Source organism: Cupressus sempervirens, chromosome 9 (genome assembly GCF_028749045.1).
Source record: "Cupressus sempervirens isolate cs-2001-9-10 chromosome 9, ASM2874904v1, whole genome shotgun sequence".
Classification (NCBI taxonomy): domain Eukaryota; kingdom Viridiplantae; phylum Streptophyta; class Pinopsida; order Cupressales; family Cupressaceae; genus Cupressus; species Cupressus sempervirens.
Genome location: NC_143126.1, coordinates 256,098,397 through 256,112,207, shown reverse-complemented (window position 1 = coordinate 256,112,207; position 13,811 = coordinate 256,098,397). Strand labels below are relative to the sequence as shown.

The 13,811-nt window shown below is 35.8% G+C and overlaps 1 protein-coding gene across 1 annotated transcript in view; it reads left to right on the top strand.

Annotated features, from left to right (window-relative positions):
- Nucleotides 1-228: 228 nt before the first annotated feature.
- Nucleotides 229-13,811, top strand: part of LOC149538418 (RmlC-type cupin) — a 42,550-nt gene continuing 28,967 nt past the window's right edge. Inside the window, exons 1-2 of the mRNA XM_089799740.1 lie at nucleotides 229-597; nucleotides 690-814. Coding sequence (XP_089655866.1) covers nucleotides 348-597; nucleotides 690-814 — 375 coding nt within the window. The 5' untranslated portion in view covers nucleotides 229-347. The remainder of the gene's footprint in view (nucleotides 598-689; nucleotides 815-13,811) is intronic.

Sequence of the window (13,811 nt, the reverse complement as noted above, 5' to 3'; positions counted from 1 at the left end):
ATGCTCAACCTTTCTATAAACACATGTAAATCCTATTTTTACGAATATAAAGTATCAATAACTTCAACTCTTTATCAATAAAAATAAAGTAAAATAAATAAAAAGTTTAAAAATCAATTAATTGTAGATAAAAAATAACAAATTAATTAAATAATTAATATTACTTAATAATACAAACATTAACCTAATTAAAAAAAATAAAAATAAAAATAAAAATATTCAATCAAGATGCGTACATTGAGAGAATGTCCGATTTGTTCCGAGTAAAATAGAGAGGGATTCATGGCAACCTGATGATCTATACAGCAATTCATCGGATATGAAATTATACGCCAGTTGACGCCCAAATGACCAAGCCTCACCTAGCATTGAGTCATGTTATAATCCTCTCACTATTGCTTACCTTACTCTTGTTTGGCTGCTTTGTTCTTCGCTACCATGCTACTACGCCGTCCCTCACTATATTCCTGCCACAACACCAGAAAAAGAAGTGGAGCCCTCTTAATGAACATTTAGCTCTCGTCTCAATAGCTTCCAATGACAGGAGAGGATGGCTGTTGGATCCCGTCATAGCTGCTGGACAAGCGGGTCTTACAGGTATGTAGTTTATTTACTATTTTATTCATTCTCAATGTATTTTTGAATGATAGGTCTTTCTAAATAGATTTAATGTGGCGTGGGATGAGCAGGAGGGGTCAAATCATGCAAGTCTGTTCATGTCGGGGAGATAAAACCTGGCGCAGTCAGGGGAAACCATCGGCATCTTATCTGTAATGAGACATTCATCATCTGGGGAGCGAAAACTATCTTTCGGGTATGCATTTTCTTTCTCGTCACCTTAGTTAACCTCATTCCGTTTATGCATGTGTATAGAGTTTATTGATAAGGGCTTGTAGACTTCGTGCACCATTGTTTAAAAATTAGGATTAGAGAAAAAATAATGAATAAGGGATAGGCAACTTTAACTTGGCACGCGAACTTGTCACTTTTTATAGCAGCTGACTAGTCAAGTCTCTGCCTATAACTAAGGTATAGGGTCATATCATCAGATGTGATGCAATATCAGCATGTTTCTTGTCAATGTGTTTGAATAATTCAAGAAAAAAAGTGAGACCAATTGTAGTGCATTAGGGACCTCATACTTGCACAGTGATGTTTGATGACATGATTAGCTGTTTTTTAGAAAAAGTGACATATTTCATTCAATTATGAGTAGCCATCATCAACAAAAACAACTTTAAAGTTGCAAACTATTCGTACAATGTTGTCAACAATATTATATATTAATTCAGCAACTGCAGGTTAAGTTAACCACTACTATCTCAACCAGTGGAACGTGTTCAGGTACTAGGTCCTCTCCTGACACAAATTCTATAAATTGACAAAATTAATTTAAATAATGCAGTAAAGAAGAATTTAGTGAGCACAATAGTCTATTTTGAACTGAATAGTACACTAAAAAAATGAGATTGATTAGACAAACCAAAAGATAAAATGGAATTCAATTACTGTGCCTTTTACTAGGAATTTAAAAACTCTTTAAAGTGTCTTTAAATAGTGAAAAATGTTGATTTTGTTATTTTAAGCTAAATATAGGGAAAAAGTGTGCATTTCCATCTGGGTAATTCAAAACAATTGCTATGCATATTTTTTTAAATCCAGAGCAGAGTTTTGGGGATAGCAGACACTACCAAAATCAGGGGATAGTGCCTCTCATGGGGGCTCCAGGGCAGCTGTACCCCTTTATCACATTCCTTTGTCGTGCTATAAGGAAGGTGGGGTAGAGATGATATGATATGATATGAAGGATTTTAATAACGTCCACGAGGCCAAAGCAGCCTATGGGACCCGCCTGCTAACTACAACCTAATCTGGCTGCAACTCTTTGACTAACTCTTCTCTTCTTCGGTGCATGTTGATGATCAAGTTTGCGGTCTTGTACAACTGTTTTTCCTCAAAGAGGTGGCCTAACCCGCTGTTTTCTAATATCTTTGAACCCCCATGAGAGGCACTATCCCCTGATTTTGGTAGTGTTTGCTATCCCCAAAACTCTGCTCTGGATTTAAAAAAAAATGCTATAAGGAAGGTGGGGTAGAGATGATATGATATGATATGAAGGATTTTAATAACCATCCACGAGACCAAAGCAGCCTATGGGACCCGCCTACTAACTACAACCTAATCCAGCTGCAACTCTTTGACTAACTCTTCTCTTCTTTGGTGCATGTTGATGATCAGGTTTGGGTTTTGTACAACTGTTTTTCTTCAAAGAGGTGGCTTAACCTGCTGTTTTCTAATATCTTTGAATACCCAAACTTGATGTCGCTATTTGCCAAGCATTCCATGACAAAGTGATGTTCCGTTTCAATGGCTCCCGTGTCACAGAATAGACAGATCCTATCTTCCCACTCCTCTTTTGGCATTTTCCATCTCCCCGTCTCGCATCTGAGATGGTGAGAGCTAGTCCTGAGCTGGGCTATGAGCATTTTGGCCTTCCACTTGATATCCGCGCCTAAATATGCTTTTTCCTCATGACAAGTATTGGGATTAAATTCTTTAACATAGTGGACCTTTTTTCTCTCCATGTGCCTTGTCCACATGATGTTATGAAATCTCTCTCGGACAATTGTCTTCATTTCTTCAGTATTATTCGGACAGCTATGGATGTTGATGTCCCACTTTTTCATCCATTTGTTGTTTTGTTTCATCCATGTGTTTTTTCTCCTTTCGAGTCTTTCCTCCATGATTAGCTTTGGCCAATGGTGGTTTCCCGTTCCTTAGGTTTTCTTTAAGTAACATATCAGCTAGACCATTGCATCCGCCTCTAGGGGAAAGGTACCCACTTCAACTAATAATATCTCATAAGGCATCGTGGTTTTAATTCTCAGGCTGCTAGAAATAAGGTGTTTTTGTATCCTTTCAACTTGTCTCCATTTCTGATTCGACAAACTGGTGCCCCAAATTTCACACCCATAAAGAACTACAGGGGTGACAAGCAGCCCAAAAATCATTTTCTTTGTCTTCCAATCCCATAGTTCAACATTCCTACACTTATTCTGTAACAAATATAGTGCCTTCCAGCCCCCTTAGTCCGTTTAGATCTGCACGTTTCCCAGCTGAGTTTGTTCTAAAAGTCAATTCCCAAGTACTTGTATTCGCTCACAATCTCAAGGGGATTACCCTCAAAGAGAAAAGTGTCCAGGGGTCTCTTGTTTCTCCTTAGCAAGAAGATCATAACTTTGGTTTTGTTGGTGTTGACCTCCATCCCCACCTCCTGACAAAAGCTTTCTAACACCTTCAAGTGTTCTCGCAGCCCATCAACTGTCTTGGCGATGATAATGAGGTCATCCTCATATAGCAATAATTTTATCACACACTATTGTCCCTATTCAACCATGCTTCTAATTTGTCAATGTAGAGCTTGAACAAGGTTGGAGATAGTGGGCAACCTTGTTTGACCCCTATATTGCTGCTAAAACATTCTGATAACCCATCCGTAGTTCTGATTTTGGTTGTGACCTGTTCATAAAGTCTGTACACAGCTGCCCTTAGTGCCATAGGGATTTCCAGCTCTTCCATTCTTTTCCAAAGTTTGTCACGAGGTGCTGTGTCGAAGGCTTTTTTGAAATCCACAAAGCAGCAAAAAGCCTCTCCTCTTGGAGTGTCCCAAATTTTCTCAATTATCTAAGAGTCATCCGGTGATCAATAGTGTAGTGTTTTGGTTTTAATCCTGTGCTCTCTTCTCCTCTGTTTCAGCCCATTTACTGATTTTCCGTTCTACCATGCTTCCAAATAGTTTGCTAAGAAGGGGATTGATCATTATGGTCCGATAATTAGATGGTTCTACCATGAGAAGTGGGGCTTCCACCACTAGGCCTATATTAAGGCCTTCAAGGCCTTATGCATGCCATTTTATTTTATTTTATTGCTATTTATAAAAAGTCAAATGCCTTTCTACCACTCGACAATCAATTCATACCACTGAGTGCATAATCACCGAAGATGAAAATGATAAGAAGCATGGAAAATTAGGGTTCTATCAAGGGTTTGCAATTCTTTCAGTAGCTTAGGCTGCCAAGGAAACTTTGAGTTTCAAGCCAATCTGTCAAGAAACCTGCAGAGTTTTTGGAGAAGTTTGTTAGCATTTTAATTTTTATCTTTGGCACAACACAAAATGGAATGGCATGCAATGTAAAACCTTTCTTTGAATTTGTAAGAGAAGCTCCCTTTTTAACAAATTATATACATTGAAAATTTAAAAAAAATTAAATCTAGCAGCGATCTCTTTGAGTGTGGAGGACTACAAACTAAAAGCAAACCTATCTTTTCATTTTGATGCTTGAGCACAGGGCAATTGAGCTCTTCTGCATTAAACAAGAGGCTCTTTTAATGTCTTTCTTGTTACGAAAAATAATGTTAATCTAGATGATGCAAAGATATGGTCACTTCTGATTTCTAAGATAAGAGGATGAGTACACATGAGAACACAAACTTCTGAATTAATATCTGAAAGTCCTCAGACACCTTTTTGGGATAAAGTCATTCTTTTCTTTCGTTGTAATCTGACTATGAGATCTCTTACATACCTCAAAATCATCCATACAATTTGCCAACACGTTTTCCATGTTTGGCATATGCTAAAAACGAGATCGCAAGATCTTGAATAGAATACCTTTAGGATAATAGGTATGCTTTCCATAGAAAAGTTTCAGGTAAATTCAGAGAGATATATGGTTTTTTTTGTCATACCAGGGGTATTCCTGCGACCCAGCCCAGTGCCCAACTAGGCTTACCTTGGTCTTACTTTAGTGCCAAGTTGGGGCCAGGAAGGGGCAAGCTGGGGTGAGACTAATCCCTTAGGGATGTATGTAGTCACCTGTAAACCACATGCAGCAGGTATGTCCAACCCCTAGAGTCAAACCTGTGTCCAATGGGGAGAAAACCCACGGCCCTATGCCAACTCCTCTACTTTTGTGCGGGCTTAGAGAGATGTATACTTACATATGTCATATTTGGCATCAATTGTATTTTTGCATTAGCAGAAGGCAAGCTGAGCAAGAAGATTATTGCTTGCTTATGTCTTATCTCTCAACAGGAAATTTACTTCGGCCAACTGTCTACAAAACTCAGGTATTATCATATGATTGCTGGGATACCTAGAAAACATACATGGAAAAGATGAGAAACCAAACACGTTGATGCAGCTGCAAGTTAGAAATTAGATGAGCCAATTGCTCCACCCTGAAGTGATAACCCTGGCTGGCTGTGAAAAGTGGATAGGCAACTCCTAATCTATTGTTCTGATGGAATGCACTATAAAAGTGTCATTTACCCTCCTATAATGTCTCAAAAGATTCACCATGCTCTGATGGAGGTAGGTGCCTGTAGATGCGCATAAGTTATATGCAACTCACAAGTCCACATGAAATTAGTCAGCTGTCTGTGAATGTTGTCATTGGTCAAGATGACCCAATCTAGTCAGATTTTTTCCTTGCAAAGGACACTCATGATGCAGATTATCCATGGCCTGAATGTTCCAGCCTACATTTGTCCACTCACTTGATTCAGAAGAGTGATCATCATAGAAAGTTCCTCTTTAAATCCATTGCTCTTAAACACCCTTGGATCAAGCTTTATGGAATTTGCCCATTCAACTATTCAATCTCCATTGTCACCAAGGTGTAATGTTCAACATAATGCACATCAAAAACTCCTGACTTTGTGCTGAAATTGGGAATGAAACCACCTCTATAAGCTTGCTGTCCTACAATCTTTTTGGCAGATTATTGCCTTTTTGGATGAGCTTCTTCAAGTCCATGTGTTGAATATTTATGTCCCAACTCAGTATCCTTGCCATGTAGGTACTTGGTCATAAACTTGGAACCTGGGCTTGAAAGTGATATCAGATATAATGCTTCATTTTTGAACCCTCACCATGCAGATTTTTATGATAAAAGTCTTGTTTTTGTTACAATCATAACAACATTCCTAGTGACTGAAATCTGATGTTTTAAATTGATTTTGTGACTGTTCTATAATTGTAAGGTTAAACTTCTGCCTCTGTTAAAATTGGTCAATATACATATATATTTGAGGGTAGGAAAGGGATTTTAAAATCCCGTTACCTTTTCTAACCCAAGCCTCTTCTGTTTTGAATTAAATACTGCTGATTTGATTTTACAAGCAGCTTTAAGGCTTCTGAAATCAGAACTGTTTCTCATCCACTTTTTCTAACCAAAGCCTCTGCTGTTTTGACTAAACCACTGCTGATTTGATTATACAAACAGCTGTCAGGCTTCTGAAATCAGAACTGTTATGCAAGGGACAAGCTGCCATCACATAGTAATATGGAACTGCTAGTTTGAGTGACTGGAAGCCATGATTTTATTAACAGTAATGTACATAGGAGGAGATTTGTAATGTCCCTTGTTAGGCTTAGTTTAGATATTATATATTTAACTCAAGCTTTACATCGTATGTCCCAAGATACAATGATTCAAGGTATAAGATATTCATAATAATTTTGTTTTAATTCATTTAATCAGATTAAATTACTTGTATGTAACATTAATATTCCAATCTTATTACTATTAGTATTTTAACTCAAAGATAGAAGGAGTAGGTGTTAACCAAGGTGGCTAGATACCAACTGCAGTGGACTTTCTCAAAGTTTATAGATCCAAGTCCTTAACCTATCTTGGGACTATGCCTGCAAGGTGCTCAGGGATGCTGATCCCTACTCTATCTTGGGATAGATAGCCGTTGCTTGGATTTATACAATCCCCTCCTTGGAAACATATCTGTCTTCGCAGTTTAAAAATTGTAATAGAACTGAATACACACACACACACATTAAGTGTTGCTGTTCTTTTATTATGAATTTACAATTCTGATATCAATATTTATAAATTTACAAATACATAATTAGAATCCTGAGCTTACCATCATATATATGTGTGTGTATACATATATGAGACCATATGATGACTTTTCATTCTTAATTCTCTCTCACACACACATAAAGATTCTATAAATTAGTGTCTAATTCAGAATTGTTACCATCTACCATGCTTAAAACATAGTAAATGATTTTATATGTTCAATGAAGAGTATTCTTTATATTTTATACTATTATGTTATTCTTTCCTCTGAAGATAGTACTCATATTTGTAATCCCTTATTCAGTATATCCCTTTCCATCCTGGTTAGAATGAGTTTGAACCATTATATACCTTCCAAAATTGAATAAGCTTTAACCATTATATACCTTGCAAAGTTGAATGGTTGTAACCTATAGATGTAGAAGAGATATGTATTCTCTCGAACGCATCTATTCATAACAGATCTGTTTATTGCACAAGTCACAGCTTTCATATATATTCCCTTTTTATTGGGTTTTGACTCAATAACCATAATCCCTTTGTAATCGGTATTTTATAATGATCTCTTCAAGTAAATACACTGATTAATCATATTGACTCATTACTTACACTGGCTTGCCTTCCTCCGTATGATAATTACAAACAAATATTCATAGCCGTGAATTTATGAAAGTTTACTTACATGGCCTGATAACTATACTTCCAAGGCAGTGTTCTTTTATATGATAGTAGCTATGATGTAGTTTGCTAGCTACTTATCATATCAACTATCTTTAAATATTTGTTCAAATTCTTTTCAAAATCTTCTTAATATATGTTTACCGTAGCCAGAGGATGTCCGTATACTGTAAATGTTAGTGTTTTGTCAAGAATAAAGATGAACAACAATAATCAAGATGAATAACAAAAAAACACAATGAGGCACACCAATTTATCCTGGGAAAACCCTCTAACTTGAGGGGAAAAACCCAGCCACACCCAAAAATAGCTCTTTTGTTAAATAAAATAAGTTCAAGTACAAATGAAACCCGGGGACTCGCCCCCCTGCCAAACCTTGGAGTACCCTTACCCGAACTGGGTACTTGGAGTACCCAAGTACTTATTACATAAAGTAATTGGTTAAATGACGAATGTGATATTAAACAACGATCATAAATGATCTATATATACAGGTATACACAAGAATGTTTCTATAACAAACAAAGAGAGAGAAATAGAAACATTCTGAAGAAAAACGAGTTTTTATACTGAACAAAGAGAGAATATAGAAACATAGAAGAGGAGTGACCATTATAAATAAAAATAAATCTACGAAAGAGAGATAAACAAAAATAGAGAGATTTAACTCTAATACCCTCCCTTGATAGTCAATCTAACTTTAAAACAAAAATCTGCTAGTGAATCCTTAGAAGGCATAAAAGGTAGACTCGGGCTGATCAGTGAGCTCTGCATGTTCTGCAGTATTGGCCTGTGGTTGAGACCCTTCTTGCTTTTGCTGTTTAGAAGCAAAGTGAGTCCAACAAACTTGGATCACGTAACCAAATTTGTGGCAATAGTTGCACTCATTTTGATTCTTCTTGGAGCTATCCTGTGACTGAGATGGGCATTTATGCTTGTGAAAGGATTGGGCTGTAAATACTTGTTCAGAGGAGGAAGGAGCATTGTGACCAATCTGTTGTTTTAAACAGACCTGCTGCAGAAGTTTGGTGCACAAATCGGTAAATCTGAGGTCAACATTAGTCGTAGTAATATTGACCGTCTCAATAAAGTGCTCATAGGATTGTGATAAACTTTTCAGAGTAATGACTACCATATCCTCTTCCTCCATTGGATGACCGATGGCCTCAAGCTAATCTCTAATGTAGATTGATAGGATTGGAGACCCAAAAAAATGAAAAGACACCCAAAAGAGAGCTCAAGAAACCCAAAAGGAATCTGATGTGAGATTCTAAATCTGCTCGCTCAAAAGCAAGGCACAAAAAATAATGTACCCAAAAAAAACGAAGGCAACCTAGTTGAGGGTTTGAAAAATCCTCTACAAATTTGGAAGCAAAAACTTTTTCCAACAAAGAAAACTAGTGTTTTTGAAAAAAATCTAGTTGGAGGCCATTGCTGACTAAAAACCAGCATAAAAATGGTGTTTGCATACAAATGAGGACATGCAGTTCAAAGACGTCCAACAAACACCATTATTGAGGCAAAAACAACAACTTTTATGGTCAAAGGATTGTAAATAAAAAACACAGAAGGAAGAATTGCAGAAATGGTGAAAATTTGTGCCAATAAACAAAAAAAGTCAGCTGTTTTTTCCAGAAGATGAATTGTGAGGACAAAATGCCGTTTTCAACTAAGGAATGGTAGATGAGATAACAAAATGACACCAAAAATAAAAGCGTCCGCACAAGATAGTGTTTGCAGTGATCACGTGAGCACTAAACAAGAGAAATGATGCACAATATGCAAAAGAAACGGCACGTGCAGGTTTTGATTGACTTCGTCCACCAGAAAAACCAACTATTAAAGATAAAAAACAATGGTGCCAAACAGAGATGAGATTTGTAGCAATGAATTCATAGAAACCCTAGTTGAGTATTCTCAGCAAAAAAAGGTGTTTAGTACGCAACAAAACCTAGGTTGTTTTTTTTAACACACTCCAGCAAAGGATTTTGAAAATCTTATGAGTAAAATTTCATGAAGAAACTAAAGATTTTCAAAACCTATTTCGAAAAACAACTCAGGAAATTTCAATAATGAAATTGTTATTTTTCAAAAAAAAAAGCCCTGATACTATATCAAATTGGTAAAATAATGAATGTGTTATTACACAAAGATCATAAATGATCTATATATACAAGTATACACAAGAATGTTTCTATAACGAACAAAGAGAGAAACAGAAACATTCTGAAGAGAGAAATGGAAAGAGAATGTCTTCATATTGAATAGAGAGAGTATATGGAAATATAGAAGAAGAGCGATCCTTATAAATAGAAATAGATCTACAGAAGAGAGAGAGACAAAAAAAGCGAGATTTAACTCTAATAGTATCCCCACCTCTGCCATTCTGCAACCACGCCGCCGCAGGAACATGTACTTAAATTTCTGCTTCATTTTGATTTTTGATGTTACTATTGGGTATGTTCTATGTGACTACGTTGAATGTTCAATCATTTTGGTTCATGTTGCAATTCGTCTATGTTCAAGTATTTCAATGTGGTATGTTATACTTAAACATTATTCCATAACTAGCATTAAGTTCTATATGTATAGTATATAACACCCCCCTCCGCGGTCCCCCCACTATCTTGAAATTAAGGCAATTTGGCCCCTCGTCTCGTAAACTCATCCTGGCGTCTCGACATACCCAAGTGTCGATGTTACATTGAGTACAATGCTTTTAACTAAATAATGTACTCATTATACAAAGCAATCATATGTATATATATTAAATTGAGAAACTCTTTATATCATAACTGAAAGTCTCTTCATTTTCCGAATGCCAGTCTCTTCATATTTCTAAATCTGTGTCTCTTCATACAATAAAATGTTTGATATTTAGGATGAGACACCTAGTACACCTTAAATGCCACATCGTGCTCACTTGGTTATAAGAAAGATACAAATGACTATGATGGAAAAATCATCATAGATCTCTTCTCTAAGAATATCAAAGGTAGAGATCTCTATCGCAGCTCTAATCTTCAACACTTCCTCATAGTAAGAGAGAGATCTTTAGTATGGCAGGCACACATGGTTGCAATAAAAAATGTCAATGACAAGTTCTCATCACAAAGTATCTGAATAAAACATTGTTATCTCAACATAACACTATTTACCATAGCTACTTCTAGAGGGTGAAGCATAAAAGCATAAGATTAAAGTCATGGAGTAACACTCACGACTTTCACCATGCCTATTCGCAGAGGGTGGATCCACCATACCTACTTGCAAAGGATGAGATGAGGACCTTCACCTAAGGCTTCTCACATGGAAGAATGCATTTCAACCATGCCCACTCCTAGAGGGTGGATCCACCATACCTAATTGCAAAGGGTGGAACAAGGGCTTTTACCTCAGACTTCTCGCAGAGAAGAATGCAATTCCAACATGTATAAGAATGAATGAGATTCTCTTTTAATAGAGACTCCTGCTCATTACGAGCAACATTCTCACTGCTTGATTATCGCAATAAGGGAGCTGATCCCAAGTTGATCAAATAGGCAGCTTTAGCCACACAAGCTTGCAAAGAATTAGACATTCTCCCTCTGTCACGCAAAATCCCTTTGAAGCTGAATGGTCTCCCTTTGAATATTATTTTGATCTTCTTTACTGAAGATAAAGTATCATCATTTTATTCCCATGATTGCAAGCAATGTTGCCATATTCATTTCTACAGTTTGCATATAATCTCTCATCATCTCATTGTTTCTTGATCCGTCCTGCAACCAAGAGAGCTTAATAATAATGAAGAGAAATATAGAGATCAATGCTAAAAGCATACACTATTCCCAGTTATATATATAAAAATTCATGATCAGCATTCAAAGGTGCAATCACAGAATACTTATCTCTTTGTAGTCTAATCTTGTTTGAGAAGGATCTGAGTACACACACAAATATGAATTAAAAACACAGACAGTTAGCTCTTGAATGCACAAGATACTCACAAACTCTAGTAGCTGATGACACCTGATACACAACCATGCAAGCAGCTGATAACATACAAGCACCATGTCAGCTCTTCATATTAGACAACCAAGCACTTAGCTCCCAATAGACAAGAGGTCAAGCAGCTCACAAATAAACTTATGAACAATTGAACCAGGCAGCTAGGTGGAAAGCTCTCAATGAAAATATCATCGACAAGCAGACAAGTAGCTCCCAATAAGCATTAAGAAGGAAAACACCCAACTCTCTAAATGCATGAAAAACACACACCTTCAACAGCTAATTAATTACCAATAAAGAATGGATAATTCACCATCCATATTCTTTGTCCTTTTTGAATCATCCACATGCCACTGAAGAAGCCAATTTATACAATAATCACAGATACAAAGAATCAAAATGATGCTAATTAGCCTCCATCATAATACAACACTTAGAAGCAAAATGACCATGAAGCACGAGTATATATAAATAGCTGAAGGAGTTCGACAAAAATAACATTGCAATCTTGAATACAAACTGACCAAGAAAGAAACAAACTCAGAGCATCTCTGTCGCTCCATAATTAGACGCAAGGAACAATTGGTCACCGTTTTCATCTTTTCGGTCACATTGATTTTACTTCGCCGGTGTTCAACCTTGAATTCCGACAACTATCTTCATATAAGATAGCCCATCAGCTAATTAAAATCTGATCATTGAAACTTAATGTGGTATCAGAGAAGGTTTGAGAGATGATCCAGATCAGATTTATTAAATCAATACACCTAATATTTTAAAATACTATATTTACCAATGTGGTGAATGGAATGAGACTTGAGGATAGACTTGAAGGTGACTCAAATTTTGCAGCATGGAAATTGCAAATAATGTTAATCCTAAAAGAGAACAATCTAAGACAATTTATGAAAAAATCTTCTCAACCAAAAGAGAAGGATGATCTGAGTAGAACTTGAAGAAATGTTTGAGATAAATAACACCAGTAGAATTCTCACTTTAAAAGACCAACTCTCCAACATAAAGATGAATAAAGGAGAGTATGTCTCCTCATTTTATGAGAATAACAAAGCTTAGAAACCAACTCTGAACAATTGGTCAATTCTATGATGGCAAAGAATCAACCATGATAGCTCTAAAAGGTCTTCCAATATCATGGGAAACTTTTAGACAAGGAGTATGTTCTCGATCCAAGCTTCCTAAATTTGATCAACTTAAAATTGACTGCATACATGAAGAGTGCATATCAATATCTCGAGGAATTGGTGATACTTTTATTAAAGATGATATTCAGATTCTCACAACTCAAGTTGTTAAAAGAAAGAAGAAACCAAAATTCAATGGAAAAAGAAAATATATAGACTACTCTTAAGTACAATGTTATAGATGCGACAACTATGGGCACATTGCAACAAATTGTCCTGAGAGACTTAAACTTCAAGCTTCTTTCTCTGAAGGCAGTAATCTAGACTTGGATTCAGAGAAATTTGTATTCTAAATAAATTCAAAAATATCCATAAAACGTGTAAAATATTGGTCTAAGAGGGAGTTCTCTATTCTTTACCAAAACCTATTGCAAAATAAAAGTGAAACACTTTCAATGTGAACTTGGCATGGTTGTAATTTCTGAGATAGAGTCTTAGAATAATTGATCATTGTACTATGTTATTCTTTATGAATGTTATGTTATAACTATAGGAGCCTCGCGTACATCGTAAGAAAGTGACAACTTTTGAATGATCATCACTTGTTTTTGCAAAAGTTATTGGAAGTTGATGATCTTACAATAACTTAAATCATGATATACATTATTTATAATGTTGAAATAGATCATGATGGATTATATCTTGTAAATCAACAACTAAGTGTTGGATGCCATTCAGTTGATGGTCTATGAGTTGTTTGTATAGATCCAATTTTAGTACTTGGTATATCATATGTCGATATTCAGGAGGCCATTATTGAGAGTCTAAGAGTATTTGGTGAATGTTATGTATTGATATTTTGGAGGTCATTACTCATGATATCATATGTGATATCAAAATATTGAATATCTTCTAATCAAAGATATTCTTGAATTTGAAATTTCTAATATTATGTTGAGGTAATATTTATTCATGTGTTTACCCTTCTTCATTAAGAGGAAGTGTTAATGTTATAATTCAGTTGGATAAAATTATATTAGATATATGTAAATAATATATGAAAAATATTATATATATGCAATAATTTAACTTTTATATATATATATATTCATGAAATCAT